At 35.3% G+C, this 13,750-nt stretch overlaps 1 protein-coding gene across 1 annotated transcript; it reads right to left on the bottom strand.

The window, feature by feature from the left end:
• Positions 1–7,590: 7,590 nt before the first annotated feature.
• LOC133867349 (ribonucleoside-diphosphate reductase large subunit-like) lies at positions 7,591–13,662 on the bottom strand. The gene is made up of 17 exons (XM_062304085.1): positions 13,025–13,662; positions 12,759–12,820; positions 12,530–12,617; positions 11,827–12,090; positions 11,445–11,685; positions 11,277–11,353; positions 10,895–11,065; positions 10,713–10,805; positions 10,482–10,631; positions 10,301–10,387; positions 9,944–10,108; positions 9,744–9,863; positions 9,034–9,236; positions 8,809–8,958; positions 8,572–8,719; positions 8,305–8,391; positions 7,591–8,022 (listed from the first exon to the last, which is right to left on the bottom strand). Exons 1-17 carry the CDS (start codon positions 13,250–13,252, stop codon positions 7,924–7,926), a joined length of 2,433 nt encoding a protein of 810 aa, XP_062160069.1. The 5' UTR covers positions 13,253–13,662; the 3' UTR covers positions 7,591–7,923.
• Between the last annotated feature and the right edge of the window lie 88 nt (positions 13,663–13,750).

The following is a 13,750-nucleotide window of genomic DNA, read 5'->3' as shown; positions in this document are numbered from 1 at the left end:
ACATCACATTTTAGTTTAATGAATAGAGTTGTGATATTTGCACACACCCATCTTGTGCACACAATGGGTGTAGAGCTTATGCATGTGGGACTAGAGACGGAGCAAGACATTTTAATGGAATGGGCCATTTTTTTTTATTATTTTTTTTTTTTTAACTAGGGGTTAAAGTATGAAATATATATATACTTCTTTACTTAAATTGAGAAATTTCAGTTGGATAAATTGTGTGCTTCTCGGCGTTTTCGCAAGGTTTTACCTGGATGACATGACTCTAAAAAAATATATATATTTTTAATCCATTGACCCAAGCATGTTCTGCTCGCTTATTGCCCTAATAATGAGTTTCCATAAGATTTGTCATCAGCTTTTCCTTTCTCCTACAAAGTAAAGGCTAATACGGGAACTAAAATAATTAACAATTTAATGCTGAAAATTACTTAGGATTTGGATGGAAATCGAGTGGGATTTAGTTGCCATATATGCGAAACTACTTTCCTTATATGCACATTCAGCTGTAATTAAGCTTAATACTTGAGGTGTATCACTTACCAACTCATAACTAATTTTTTTTTCTTCAAGAAATTGGGGGGGTGGGGGAATGGTCCCCACAGCCCCTCCCCTCCTCCGTCACTGTATGGGATTCATGTAGGTTGAATTTTATATACATGGGTCTCATTTTCATTGTAAATATGCATACAATTCAATGTGTACAAATATTCTTTTCCTAATGGATAACCAAAGACTCTGTAAACCAAGATTTGCAACACACAATTCAGGTCATGTCAAAGTCATTCTTACATATCTAACTCAAGTGACAGGTCCACTGTCATTAACTTTCAAACCAATATGTGTATATATTACACATTCAAATTTGACCTACTTTTGGTAGGTGAGTGACTCAGACCTTCTCATCCTTCAAATTTGCAGTACTTCCCAAGGTTAGATATATTTACTAGGAAAACTAATATAAAGGCCAATAAAAAGAAGCCCTATTCATTGACAATAATACTTAAAAACTGACGTAACTTTGATGTAGGATGTCAAAAGGAGATTCTAGTGTTCAGGAAATTAGGGTTCGGGTTTATAAAAGATCATGGAATTGATGAGAATTAGGTTTTGGGGTTTGTGTCTGTTGATTCCCAACCAGATAAGAATCATCCAATTTAGTAGAACATATTGCAATTTTAGCTCAACCCTTTTTTTTCCTTTTTTTTTTTTTTAAAAAAAAAGAAGTACAAAGGGAGAAAGAGGAAGGGAAAACTACAACATCAAACACAAAAAATGGGTGAACGTACAACATAAAAAACACCCAAAGAAACCATCCAGTACAGTGCAAAAAGATCCTAAAATTACAGGGTATGGATTAAAAATTTGGTCCGGTCCATATAAGTCTCGGCTCTGTGGCCAAGTAGAAGGCCACCCCACTTGGGGGTTTGATGTGGCAAAATAAGGTGGCCCCTTGCACCACTCCACATGCGACCAATCAAATATTTACATTCAAGGCCCAATAGAAGAAAGAGGTCCACGGTAGGCTTGGCAATTCGGGTTGTCGTGTCAACCCATTTAGTTGACGTGTCAACCCGTTTAACTAATTTGGTAAAACATGTGTCATTAACGCGTCATAATTATGTCATAAACGGGTTGACGGGTCATAAGCGTGTCATAAACAAGTTTATTGGTTATAAACGAGTTATTAACGGGTCATAAACGCGTTATAAACAAGTTGATGGGTTATAAACAAGTTGATGGGTCATAAACGAATTATAGCATAAACCCAAACCCTATATATTCGTGTCGGATTCGCGAACCGTGTCAAAATTGTCAAGCCTAGTCCACGGTCTGTCAACAAAAACCATAAGAACCAAGTATTAAACTCCAAAAATAAAGAGTTGGCATTATGGTTTCCCCAAGTCAAGAACACAAGCCTCTGCGTACAAACTATAAATAGCGCATACTGCACAGCCATCCAACTAGGGGTGGCAATTGGTTTTAGAATATCGGTTCAAGTCCTGTCAATCTATAGTTATAAGACTATATAAGTCAACTATAACTCGATCAATTTAATTAAACTGGCCAAACCCCTTAATCCTAACTTTCTAATTTTGTGTTCGATTCGTGTTAAAAATTGTTAGCCTCAAATGTCGCGTGTCGAGATATGAATATAAGATTTGACATTAAAATGGACAAAAAAAAAAAGTCATGTACGCTTATAATTGTATTTCTATAAATTTTATTGGAGTATAATGGACATTTTGTATTACGTGTGAGTCACGTGATTGCGTTTATCGTCCAAGTTAATAGAATTTCCTAATAGATGGACCAGGAATACTACAATCTCAATGGTAAGTTTGAAAGAAAAGTTGAACAAATTGAAAGATTGAGAGAGATGTTACAAATTAGTTAGTAGATGGAGGGGATATATAAATATAATTTCTCGTAAATTATTTATGCAACTTCTCGCCTTCGGTAATACTATACACACTAACACTTCTCCACATTTATTTTTACACTCTCTTATGTGATTTTTAAAACTACCATTAAATTTAAAATGAAATTTTATTAAATTTTAACACGTGAAAAAGTAAAAATGTATATAGCTTTACTCTCTCGCCTTCCACTTCCAGTGGTTTGTATGGCATTGTACGTCATCACCGTCATCATTATTGTTGTTATTATAATGGGGGACTCAACTCAAATGGCCACTCATAAAGAGCAAATTTAATTAACTTGTAAATAAGTTTATTTAAAGAGTTGTAGATAGACTCAATCAGCAAAAAGGATAGAATCCAGTTACATGATGAGATGTGGAACTCTTATAGATAGAGATAGAATAGAATTAATTATCAGAAAAAGTTCTACCTATGCATGCTAGCTCTACGTACGCTGCATCTATAAAGCTTCTAGTACGTACTCTGAAAACGTTAATGTGGTTTACTCACGTACGTACGTAGTTGGCTACCAACGGTGAATATTCTTGTTTTTCCTCACAAATATATTGTACTTTGCTCACGTCAAAGCTTTTTTTTTTTTTTTTTTTTTTTTTTACATATCTCCTTGATTTATTTAATTGTATATAAAATTTTATTTATACAAAAAGAGTCTGAATGTTATAAGTCTCTTTCTACTTTTACATTAATAACAATAAATCTAATTTATTTTCTTATAATTTTTGTTTTTTGAATGCTTGTAACTCTTGTTTCTTAAGTTCTCGTAACTCTTGTCTCAATATAAGATATCACAAATTTAATAGTAGATTTAAAACTTGGTTGTATGGAGATTGATGTAAAAAAAGTTGTTTAGGAAATATATGTGTATTATTTCTCATTTCTCATTTCACAGTGCTTAGGTGATAATTTCAACTAATTTTTGAATTAATTTTTTTAAAAAAAAAGAAAAATCTAAGGATTTGATAGTTGTCCATCGTTCACTGCATCACTATCTGATAATTATTATGTCTGTTTCATTAATGTAAAAGACATCCCATTTATGAAACAATTTGTTTGTTATGGTCTATGTAACTATAATGATATATAACGGACTGTTCGATAGTATCAATTTTATTATCAGAATTTAAAATTTGTTTTACATAATATTACAATATTTAAATTTTTTAAAAAAAAGTGTTGACATTAACATTTTGTATATTGTTAAATACAATATCTTTAAAATATAACTATAAAATAGATATTATTCAAATTAAATGGATGATAATTCCTTAATTATTTATTTGTGAGTACTGAGCTATTTAACGTACAATCTTTAAAGTCGGGGTGTAAGCAGTGTTGATTGAGGCTTTTCAAATTACATAAAAGATGATAATTAGGTAGAACCCAACTTAACCTACCTAGCCTAGCTAAGATTACGAGTACAAGGAATAAGAATAAATAGATTGCGTAAAGAGACGATTAATTAGGTTATGTTTGGTGTATGAAATGATTATTTTATTAAGAAAATGACTTGTTTTTTATTGAAAAAAAAGATATATATGGAATGAAAAAGTTTTGGAATAGCCATTGTCATTGTCTATAAGGAAATGAGAATTAGTCTGTGAGGAAATGAGAATTAAGATTGACAATTTTTAACACGACATGTAAATTCAATACGAACCAAACACAAAATTAAAGGGTTAAGATTAAGAAGTCTGACCCATTTAATTAAACAAGCCGGGTTAATGTTAACTTATATAGTTTTATATATATCCAAACTTCGACACTGTCCGAACCTGATACACAACATCATGGCAGATAATTTTTGATATGACCCGCAAACTCGACACGAACTCAACACAAAATTAAAATATTAGAATTAAAGGGTTTGACTCGTTTAATTAAATGAGCCGAATTATGATTAATTATTTCAAAAGTGTTAAATGTTTATCATGCGTAACATAAGTCCTATCCCTTGTTAATATTTTTCTTCGGCTTTTTCATCCCTTTCGCATCTTCAACAAAAACCATCAAACCTTAAAGTACCCACAGCAATAAGATGAAATAACTCAACGCCCATAGAATTTTAATTTTATTTCTACAGCATGCATGTGCAAATACTTCCTACCATCTTCCAATAGAATTCTTGAATAATTCTAAATCGTACTAAAAATAACCCCACACCACATGGTCCTCATTTTTCTAGCATATGCATTAAACATATCTAGAATTTGAATACTCTTTGGTCACATATATAATTCCCAATTTATAAAGCCAAGAATTAAATATGAGAATGAAACAATGAATTTAGACCAAAGATGATCAGTTCAACTGTTCATTGAACGTCTAGAAAAGAGGACTAAAAATTAAAGAATCATTTCCTTGGACCAACAGGAATAAAGGAGATTTCCACGAAACTGATCGAATGTGTCCATTGTGGTTCGTTTACGTACATGACAATTCAAAGTCAGAAGGAATATTAGGATGACATAAAAACAATGAATTGCACACATTTTTATGCTTTTTCCAAAAGCAACAAATTAAATGAACTTCGGCATGACATTAATCGATCAGATGCTGCGATAATATAATATAATCAAGATTTGAAAAACAATTATACTAATAAAAAAAAGGAAAAAAAAATAATTATATAAGAAGAAAGAAGAATCACGAATATATTGATAAATCCACTAATTGGGCACTTCTAAGCATAGGCGGAGCCGGGATTTTGGTCTCTGGAGGCAAAATTAAAGATATAGAGTTGAAAAATAATGATTAAAAACATTAAGGAATATGTTTAGCTTAAGTTAATTTTAGCATTAATTAGGCCAAGTTCAAACTAAGCATTAGCCCCTCCAAAATTTAAAATTTGCCTCCTAATTTATTTTTATTTATTTTTAATGAAATATCCCCTCTAAAATTAATTTTTTACCCTTTTAATTTTTTATTAGTTTTGTCCCCTACACTTATATGTATAGTTTCTTCTCTCATTGGAGGTGACTTGATAATTATCTTAATTGAAATCATGCTTAAGAGACTTTTAAGAGTCCAAGCAGCTTCTCACTTTAGAAGCTATTTAATTAACCTTTTGGGCCCAGTTTTAAACCCAATTGAAAAGCAGGAACCAATCTAAGCAATGATTTAATCCACTTCTATAGCTGCTGATAAGATTATTATCCACATACGTATTCACATATGACTGACTTGGATAACATGGCTCCGAGCCAGAATCATGAAGAAAAAATGACCAATTTTTCTATCATCAACTCATTCCCCCCCGTTTAATACTCATCTTGTTATCTATCATTGCAGTTTCTAATCATTAACTCAACCTTAATTAAAAACAAATTACATCACATTTTAGTTTAATGAATAGAGTTGTGTTATTTGTTTAATGAATAGAGTTGTGTTATTTGCACACACCCATCTTGTACACACAATGGGTGTGAAGCTCATGCATGTGCGACTAGAGACGGAGCCAGACATTTTAATGGGAGTGGGCCATTTTTTTTTTAACTAGGGGTTAAAGTATGAAATATATATATATATTTCAATACAGAGTTTTTTTTTTTTTTTAAACAAAAAAAGTAAAGAAAATTGTAGTCCAAAGATTTAGAAAAATGAAAAAAAAAAAAAAATCTCAGTTTTTGTACTGAAATTGAGAAATTTCAGTTTGATGAATTAATTGTGTGCTTCTCGGCGTTCTTGCAAGGCTTTACCTAGATGACATGGCTCTGAAAAAAAAAATATATATTTTTAGCCCATTGACCCGAGCATGTTCATGAGTAGTTCTGCTCGCTTATTGCTCTAGTCATGAGTTTCCATGAGATTTGTCATCAGCTTTTCCTTTCTCCTACAAAGTAAAGGATAATATGGGAACTAAAATAATTAACAATTTAGTGCTGAAAATTACTCAGGATTTGGATGGAATATTTTTTTTTCATCAAGAAATTGGGGGTGGGGGAATGGTCCCTACCGCCCTCTTCCTCCGGCACTGTGTAAGATCCATGTAGGATGAAGTTTATATGCATGGATCTCATTCTCATTGTAAATATGCATACAATGTGTACAAATATTCTTTTCCTAATGGATAACCAAAGACTCTGTCGACCAAGATTTGCAACTTGTCACAATTCAGGTCATGTCAAAGTCATTCTTACATATCTAACTCAAGTGACAGGTCCACTGTCATTAACTTTCAAACCAATATGTGTATATATATACACCAGAAATGCTATTAGTACACCACAGGTACAGCAGGGGTACAACACCCCCTCACATGGGGTGGCCCCCAATGTGTGGGGCCCACCCCATGTGAGGGGGTGTTGTACCCATTCAAATTTGACCTCCTTTTGGTAGGTGGGTGACTCAGACCTTCTCATCCTTCAAATTTGCAGCACTTATCAAGGTTAGATATATTTACTAGGAAAACTCTTATAAAGGCCAATAAAAAGAAGCCCTATTCATTGACAATAATACTTAAAAACTGACGTAACTTTGATGTAGGATGTCAAAGGGAGATTCTAGTGTTCAGGAAATTAGGTTTTGGGGTTTGTGTCTGTTGATTCCCAACCAGATAAGGATCATCCAATTTAGTAGAACATATTGCAATTTTAGCACAAGCCTTTTTTTCAACAAAAAAAAAAAGCAAGTACAAAGGGAGAAAGAGGAAGGAAAACTACAACAATATCAAACACAAAAAAATGGGTGAATAACATAACAAACACCCAAAGAAACCAACCAGTACAGTGCAAAAAGATCCTAAAATTACAGGGTATGGACCAAAAATTTGGTCCAGTCCATATGAGTCTCGGCTCTCTGGCCAAGAAGAAGGCCAGAGTTAGATATGTAAGTCAACCATAACTCGATCCATTTAATTAAACGGGCCAAACCCCTTAATCCTAACTTACTAATTTCGTGTTCGATTCGTGTTAAATTTGTGAGTCGTGTTAAAAATTATCAGCCTTAAATGTCGCGTGTCGAGGTATGAGTATAAGATTATATAGGTCAACCCTAACTCAACTCATTTAATTAAACGGGTTAGACACATTCGTCTAACCCGCTAATTTCCTGTTGCGTTCGTGTCAAGTTTACGGATCATGTAAAAAATTGTCAGCCCCACATCCAACAAGAAAAGAGAAATCAATCGTAGTCTCTTGGCAACTATCAGAAATATAGAACATGCCTTTCATATGCACTTTTTGGCAAATGCCTTCCATATACATGCTTTGTTCTTGCAATTCTCAAATTCTAAACCCCTATTAGAAAAGACTAAGTGCTACAAAGAGGTAACTGCAAATTCACAGGAGCCAGTTAAAAGCTCAAAGCAAAAACAGAATCCACTTAGGATGAGGATGGTTCAAGTCTAAACTGCACTCCACTCTTACGCCATTAAAAACTTCTTCATTTCCATTTTGCCCTAAGACGATTCCCGTAAAAGCATTGCCCCCACTTCTCATCAGAAAGAACATTATTCAAATATTTGTTACAAGACAACTTAACTCCCACAAGCCATGCACTCTTCTCGATTCTGCAATGAACACACTACCTGTGCCATCTCAGCCTTACTATCATCGTCCATCATTTTAGGATTCTCCTGTTTCACCACATTAAAAGCAGAAGAGTTAAATAAAAAGGGCACTAATGGAAGTGCCATGAAGAAAAATTCCTTCCCGCTCCCAATATATCTCCATCTCTGGAATGGAACCACCACAATAAATGGAGCCATCACTATAGATTATGAAACTATTTGAGAATATCATGCGACAGTTGTTTCAGTTTATTAATACCAAACTGGTGATAACTTCTCTTCTTGTGATGGCCCCATTTCAGATGATGGATCATCCCAACTTTGATAACCAACATAAGTATAAATTACATTGTTTAAAGCAGAGGTATCAACGGTGAATTTGATAGCATCAGCTGCAGCACGTGTTCTCAGATAATACATTCCCGTTTTCAGACCCTTGTGTGTGCGGAAAAATAAAACAATAGTTAATAGTAATAAATTAAATAATCAATGATTATAAACACTTCCGATCTAAGGATGAACATGGGAAACTAGAATTGCTAAATTAGGGCAGATTCGTAAGACCAAGAGAGATGTATTATATTTGACTTACAAACATTGCATAGGAGTTGATACCTTAGACCAAGCATGAAAATGCAGGGAAGTTAGCTTCCCAGTATCTGGTTGGTCCATGTAAATATTCAGACTCTGACTCTGATCAATGTAGCATCCACGATCAACAGCCATGTTAACCAACGTCTTTTGCTTAATTTCCCACACAGTCCTGATATTATGAAGCGACACTTCCTTAGCACCAGATCAAGATTTTAGCAAAGCAGTTAAAAGCATAAACAAAAAGAAAATATTTAATACTTGTAAATAGCTTTCAGATCCTCAGGAATCTCAGGAATCTTCGAAACTGAGCCATTCTCATATATTATCTTGTTCTTAAGAGCATGAGACCAAAGACCCATTTCTGTTAGATCATGAAGGAGGTGTTTGTTCACTACAATAAATTCACCACTGAGAGGAAAAAAAGGTTTAGCTGGCAGAGACTGGCTGAGTTTAGAGGAAGCTGTAAATTAAGGAAAACCATACCTTAAAACTCTGCGAGTATATATGTTGGAGGTATAAGGCTCAAAACACTCATTGTTACCGAGAATTTGGCTGGTTGTAGCAGTGGGCATAGGTGCTACAAGAAGGGAATTTCTTACTCCATTTTTCGAGATCATTTCCCTAATAGCAGCCCAATCCCATCGATCTGATGGTGTTACACCCCACATGTCTACCTGAAGAATTCCCTAAAGGAAAGGAAAGAAAGGTTGTTATAGCTCGAAATTGTCTCTGCAGGCACACCACATTCGATAAGCTGCAAGCAAGGTTTGCAAAATTCCATGCTGTCGGCAATTTGCTAGAATCTTAAAAGATAAACAGAAATAAGAGAGAGGAAAAAAAAAAAAAAGAGAGGAGAAAGAACCATTTTAATTATCAGTTGAGAGTATGACATAATCCCACCTAACCAACAAAAAGATTGCAATTCTCTAAATGTTTCAATTTATTTATAAGGAAAGAGGGATCATTCAGGTAAAAATGTCCATTTTGGCCCAAAATGAGGATGAATCATGCCAACATATGCACCACAAAAGCATAGCAGCACACATCCTCTTGGTACAACAATCTGGCAACATGACATCTTATGTAAAATGGTTGGGGAGAAGTCAAATACCCTTCCCCCACCCCACCAACCCTCTCTGCTTCCTAGGTTTCCAAGAAATGAGGAAAGATGTTGGGCAGAATTGTACAAATACCTTGCTCAGAGGACTCCCATGGTACGTCTCATAAGGGCCATCTTTTGAAGCCAACTCAGAAGAAGCTTTCAGTGCATGGTAGTATATGGTTTCAAATATGTCTTTGTTCAACTGTAGGGCCTGCAATACAAGCCGCCATACTAAATCTACTGGAACACCTTAAAATGACCAAAAAAAGCATGGCAGATTTGAGCTCATACCTCTGGTGAATCAAATGCCATGCCAAGTAGGATGAAGGTATCAGCAAGACCCTGAGCTCCGATGCCAATTGGCCTGTTTTGTAAATTTGACCTTTTCGCAGTTTCAACAGGGTAGTAATTTATATCAATTATTTTGTTGAGATTTGCAGTAACTACTCTAGTAACCTGTCAGAGAAACACATGGAGAAAAAACAAATTAAAAATTGAATTCCTGAGATACAATATATTGATCGGTTTGTATGAAGACAACAAATACAGTATGGGTAACCACATACAAATTTCCACATATAGCTTTTATACAAGTGTGCTTAAGATAGACACAGGCTTGTGGGTGGATTTGTTTGTTAAAAAACAAACCTCTGCAAGTTTGTCAAAATCAAAATATCGGTTCTTCGAATCTCTACTACCAACCAGCTTAGATGAGTGTGACTCGACAGGAGCCCCCTACGCCAAGCAAGCAAAACGTGTTGATTAACATATTATTGAAAGGGGAACAATGTTACTTGGAATGATGATAAACGAAATTTGAAAGACCCACCTTTTCCCTGACATATCGTGGTAAAGCAATGGATGCTAAATTGCAAACTGCAGTTTCAGTCGGACTTGAGAACTCAATAATCTCAGTGCAGAGATTTGAGGACTTGATGGTGCCCAGATTCTGTTGGTTACTTTTCCTATTACAAGAATCCTGGAGGGGACAAAAAAAAAAGAATCAAGAAACCAAAGCAAAATATTGTCAAATAATGAGATGTTTGTGTTTGTTATGCACCTTGAAAAGCATAAAAGGAGTTCCAGTTTCGATCTGGGAATGTAAAATTTCAAACCAGAGTTTCCTAGCAGATATGACCTTCTTTTCCCTTCCCTGAGTCCACAAAAAAAAATGATCTGGTTGTCGCTTCCAAAGCAAAGGCATCTATATGCTGTATTATTAAGGTAGATGATCAAATTTACCTCCTTTTCGTATAGGGTGTACAACTTTTCAAAATCTTCTCCCCAATAATCAGCCAAACCAGGAGCCTCATTTGGGCAAAACAAAGACCAATGCCCATCACCTAGGACTCTTTCCATAAAAAGATCAGGTATCCAAAGAGCATAAAAAAGATCTCGAGCACGATGCTCTTCCTGCAGACACAGTAAAATTATAATTGTGAGGAAGAAATAAGAAAACATCAATAGTTTAGAGAGAGAGAGGGGGGGGGGGGGGGAGGGGGAGGGGGATTAATTTTGTGTAAACCAACATAAGTCACAGCCTAAATTAGGATGCTTTTGTAAATTTAAGGAAGCACTTTATTTGTTTGAAAATAATAAAGCTCCTGAACCCCTCCAAAAGTACCTTTCCATGATTTTTTCTAAGATCTAGAAACTCAAAGACATCAGCATGCCATGGCTCCAAATATATAGTGACAGCACCTGAAGAAATGGCACAAAATTGATCATATTGAAATTACACGGTGTGGGCCAAGTGTGTCAGTGTCTTTTTGGTAAGGCCTTGCAAAATTACCCTTTCTCTTGCCTCCCCCTTGATCAACATAACGAGCAGTGTCATTAAACACTTGAAGCATAGGAATAATGCCATTGGAAGTCCCATTTGTCCCACGAATGTAGCTACCTGCTGCACGGATATTATGAACAGAGAGACCAATTCCTCCAGCTGATTTGCTGATAACAGCACACTCCTTCAAGGTATCAAATATTCCCTCAATGCTATCATCTTTCATGCACACAAGAAAGCAGCTACTCAACTGCCAAATCATAAAAGGAAAAAAAAAAAAGAGAAGAAGAAGAAGGAAGTAAGTAACAAAGGATATGACACGAGTATGTTGTCAGAAAAAATGAGCATCACAATTAAAACATGGAGGAACAATGAAACTGCACAATAGTACTTGGGGCTGTGGAGTTCCTGCACTAAAAAGGGTAAGGGTGGCATGAGTGAACCAGCGCTGAGACATCAAATGGTATGTCTTCAGAACAGAGTCAATGTCATCTTTGTGGATGCCAACAGCAACCCTCATTAACATGTGCTGCGGCCTTTCCATAACCTTCCCATCAACCTTTAAAAGATACGACCTCTCAAGGGTTTTGAAGCCAAAATAATCATAGTCAAAATCTCTGTGATATATTATCTCACTGTCCAGACGTGCAGCATTCTGAAACAAAAAAATATATATATATATAGAATTCAATAGATACATTCCTCAACGATATGAGATAAGGATCTTAGAAAACAGCATACTTAGAACTTTTCATCCAAACACCTATTGGTTTCACTCTTTTCCTACAATATGAAGAGTATATAAAAGGGCACCCATGCAGTTAGAATATAGTCAAAAAAAAAAAATTATGATACCGAATCTTGTGAAAATAGGTGGGATGTATGCTTAGTTGACTAAGTTGAGTTTCAGAAACTTGTCAAAGTAATAAAATACTAAAATAATTTAAAAAGAAGAAGAAGAAGAAGCGAAACAAAACTAACTTGGTTACAAAGTACATGCCAATAAGTAATATTGATAGTTGACAGGTCATGACTCTATACTTTGAGCATAAAGCCGAGGAATCATTCTGGAGTTTGTATCCGTGTGTAAGTACCTTCATGATTATTTCATAGACATCATCAGCAACAAGAGAAGCCTTCTGCCCAGACCTCTTATCAAAATAATTGTACATGACTTTTATCCTGCATCAACCATGCACACAAAATCACTTCATTTCGCTACATAGCATTGCTCAAATCCAAAACTGTCAGAATCTTCAAAACTGGAATCAGTCATATCAAATTACACAATCTAAACAAAAGTCAGTTGTGTAGGATACTCACGTCTCTGAAAATGACTTCTTTGTATTCTTATGCAGATTCGAAACTGCGATTCTTGCAGCCAACTGTATCACATTTTCAAGGAACCAAACGAAAATATTCAAATTTAAACCAAACCAATTATAGTCCAAGTACCAAACTCAGCCGCAAACAGAAAAATGAGCGTGTAAAATTCATAAACCACATTTATAATTATCAAATTAACCATGATACTCCAATATTCAAGGAATCAAGAAACCCATACAGCTTAACTAATCACAAATACCAACCAAGGCATAATCTGGGTGGTTCGTGGTCATGGCGGCCGCAGTCTCCGTAGCCAATTCATCAACTTGGATGGTGGTGATACCCTTGAAGAGGCCAGCACAGACCTTCTGCGCGACAAGAACGGGGTCGCAATGCTCGACGCTGAGCCCGTAACTCAGCTTCTTTAGCCGGGCCTTGATTTTGTCGAAGCGCACCGGCTCTTGGCGCCCGTCTCTTTTGGCCACGTACATTTTGTAACCGCAAAAAGGGACTTCGAGAATAAAGAAGGATTTAGCAATTTGTTTGATGGGCCAGTAGGGACTTTCGTCGAACACGTAGGAGACATGGGCTGAAGGAATCAAATAGAGAATTTATAGAGAGAAAAAGAGTGGTGTGGAAATTTGGGAAGGAAGAAGATTGCAAGGGAAGATTCAAACAAAACAAAAAAAAAGAAGAGTGCAAGGGAAGGAAGAGCAAGGCTTTGGAACTTTGAATTTGAATCAATCAGAGTAACTTGGTTATCTTTTAAGGTTAATTCTTTTAACTTGGTTTGGTATTTGAAGTTTCCCGCTGAGAGTTGGCTGTGTGCGGTTATATATGAGACAAGGTAGTTGGTGGGTTTGGGCGAGAGTAATCCTTTTAAGTCACTCTTTGTCATTCTTATTTTTTGTGGGGCACAAAAGAGTAATTTCCATAATTACTTTGGTTTGGACACATGAGGGACAAAATATCCGCCCGTTTCCTAATTG

This window comes from Alnus glutinosa, chromosome 4 (genome assembly GCF_958979055.1).
Source record: "Alnus glutinosa chromosome 4, dhAlnGlut1.1, whole genome shotgun sequence".
Taxonomy (NCBI): Eukaryota; Viridiplantae; Streptophyta; class Magnoliopsida; order Fagales; family Betulaceae; genus Alnus; species Alnus glutinosa.
Note: the sequence above shows the minus strand (reverse complement) of the source record. Positions and strands in the feature narration are given on the sequence as shown.

Bases quoted from the DNA above. Each gene is read 5' to 3' on its own strand.
- LOC133867349 (XM_062304085.1), bottom strand. From the start codon at position 13,252: ATGTACGTGGCCAAAAGAGACGGGCGCCAAGAGCCGGTGCGCTTCGAC. The intron at 11,354-11,444 runs GTAATTTTGCAA...CCATTTCTTCAG, and splicing joins AGGGGGAGGCAAGAGAAAGG to GTGCTGTCACTATATATTTG. The intron at 10,109-10,300 runs GTTTGTTTTTTA...TTTCTCTGACAG, and splicing joins ATTTTGACAAACTTGCAGAG to GTTACTAGAGTAGTTACTGC.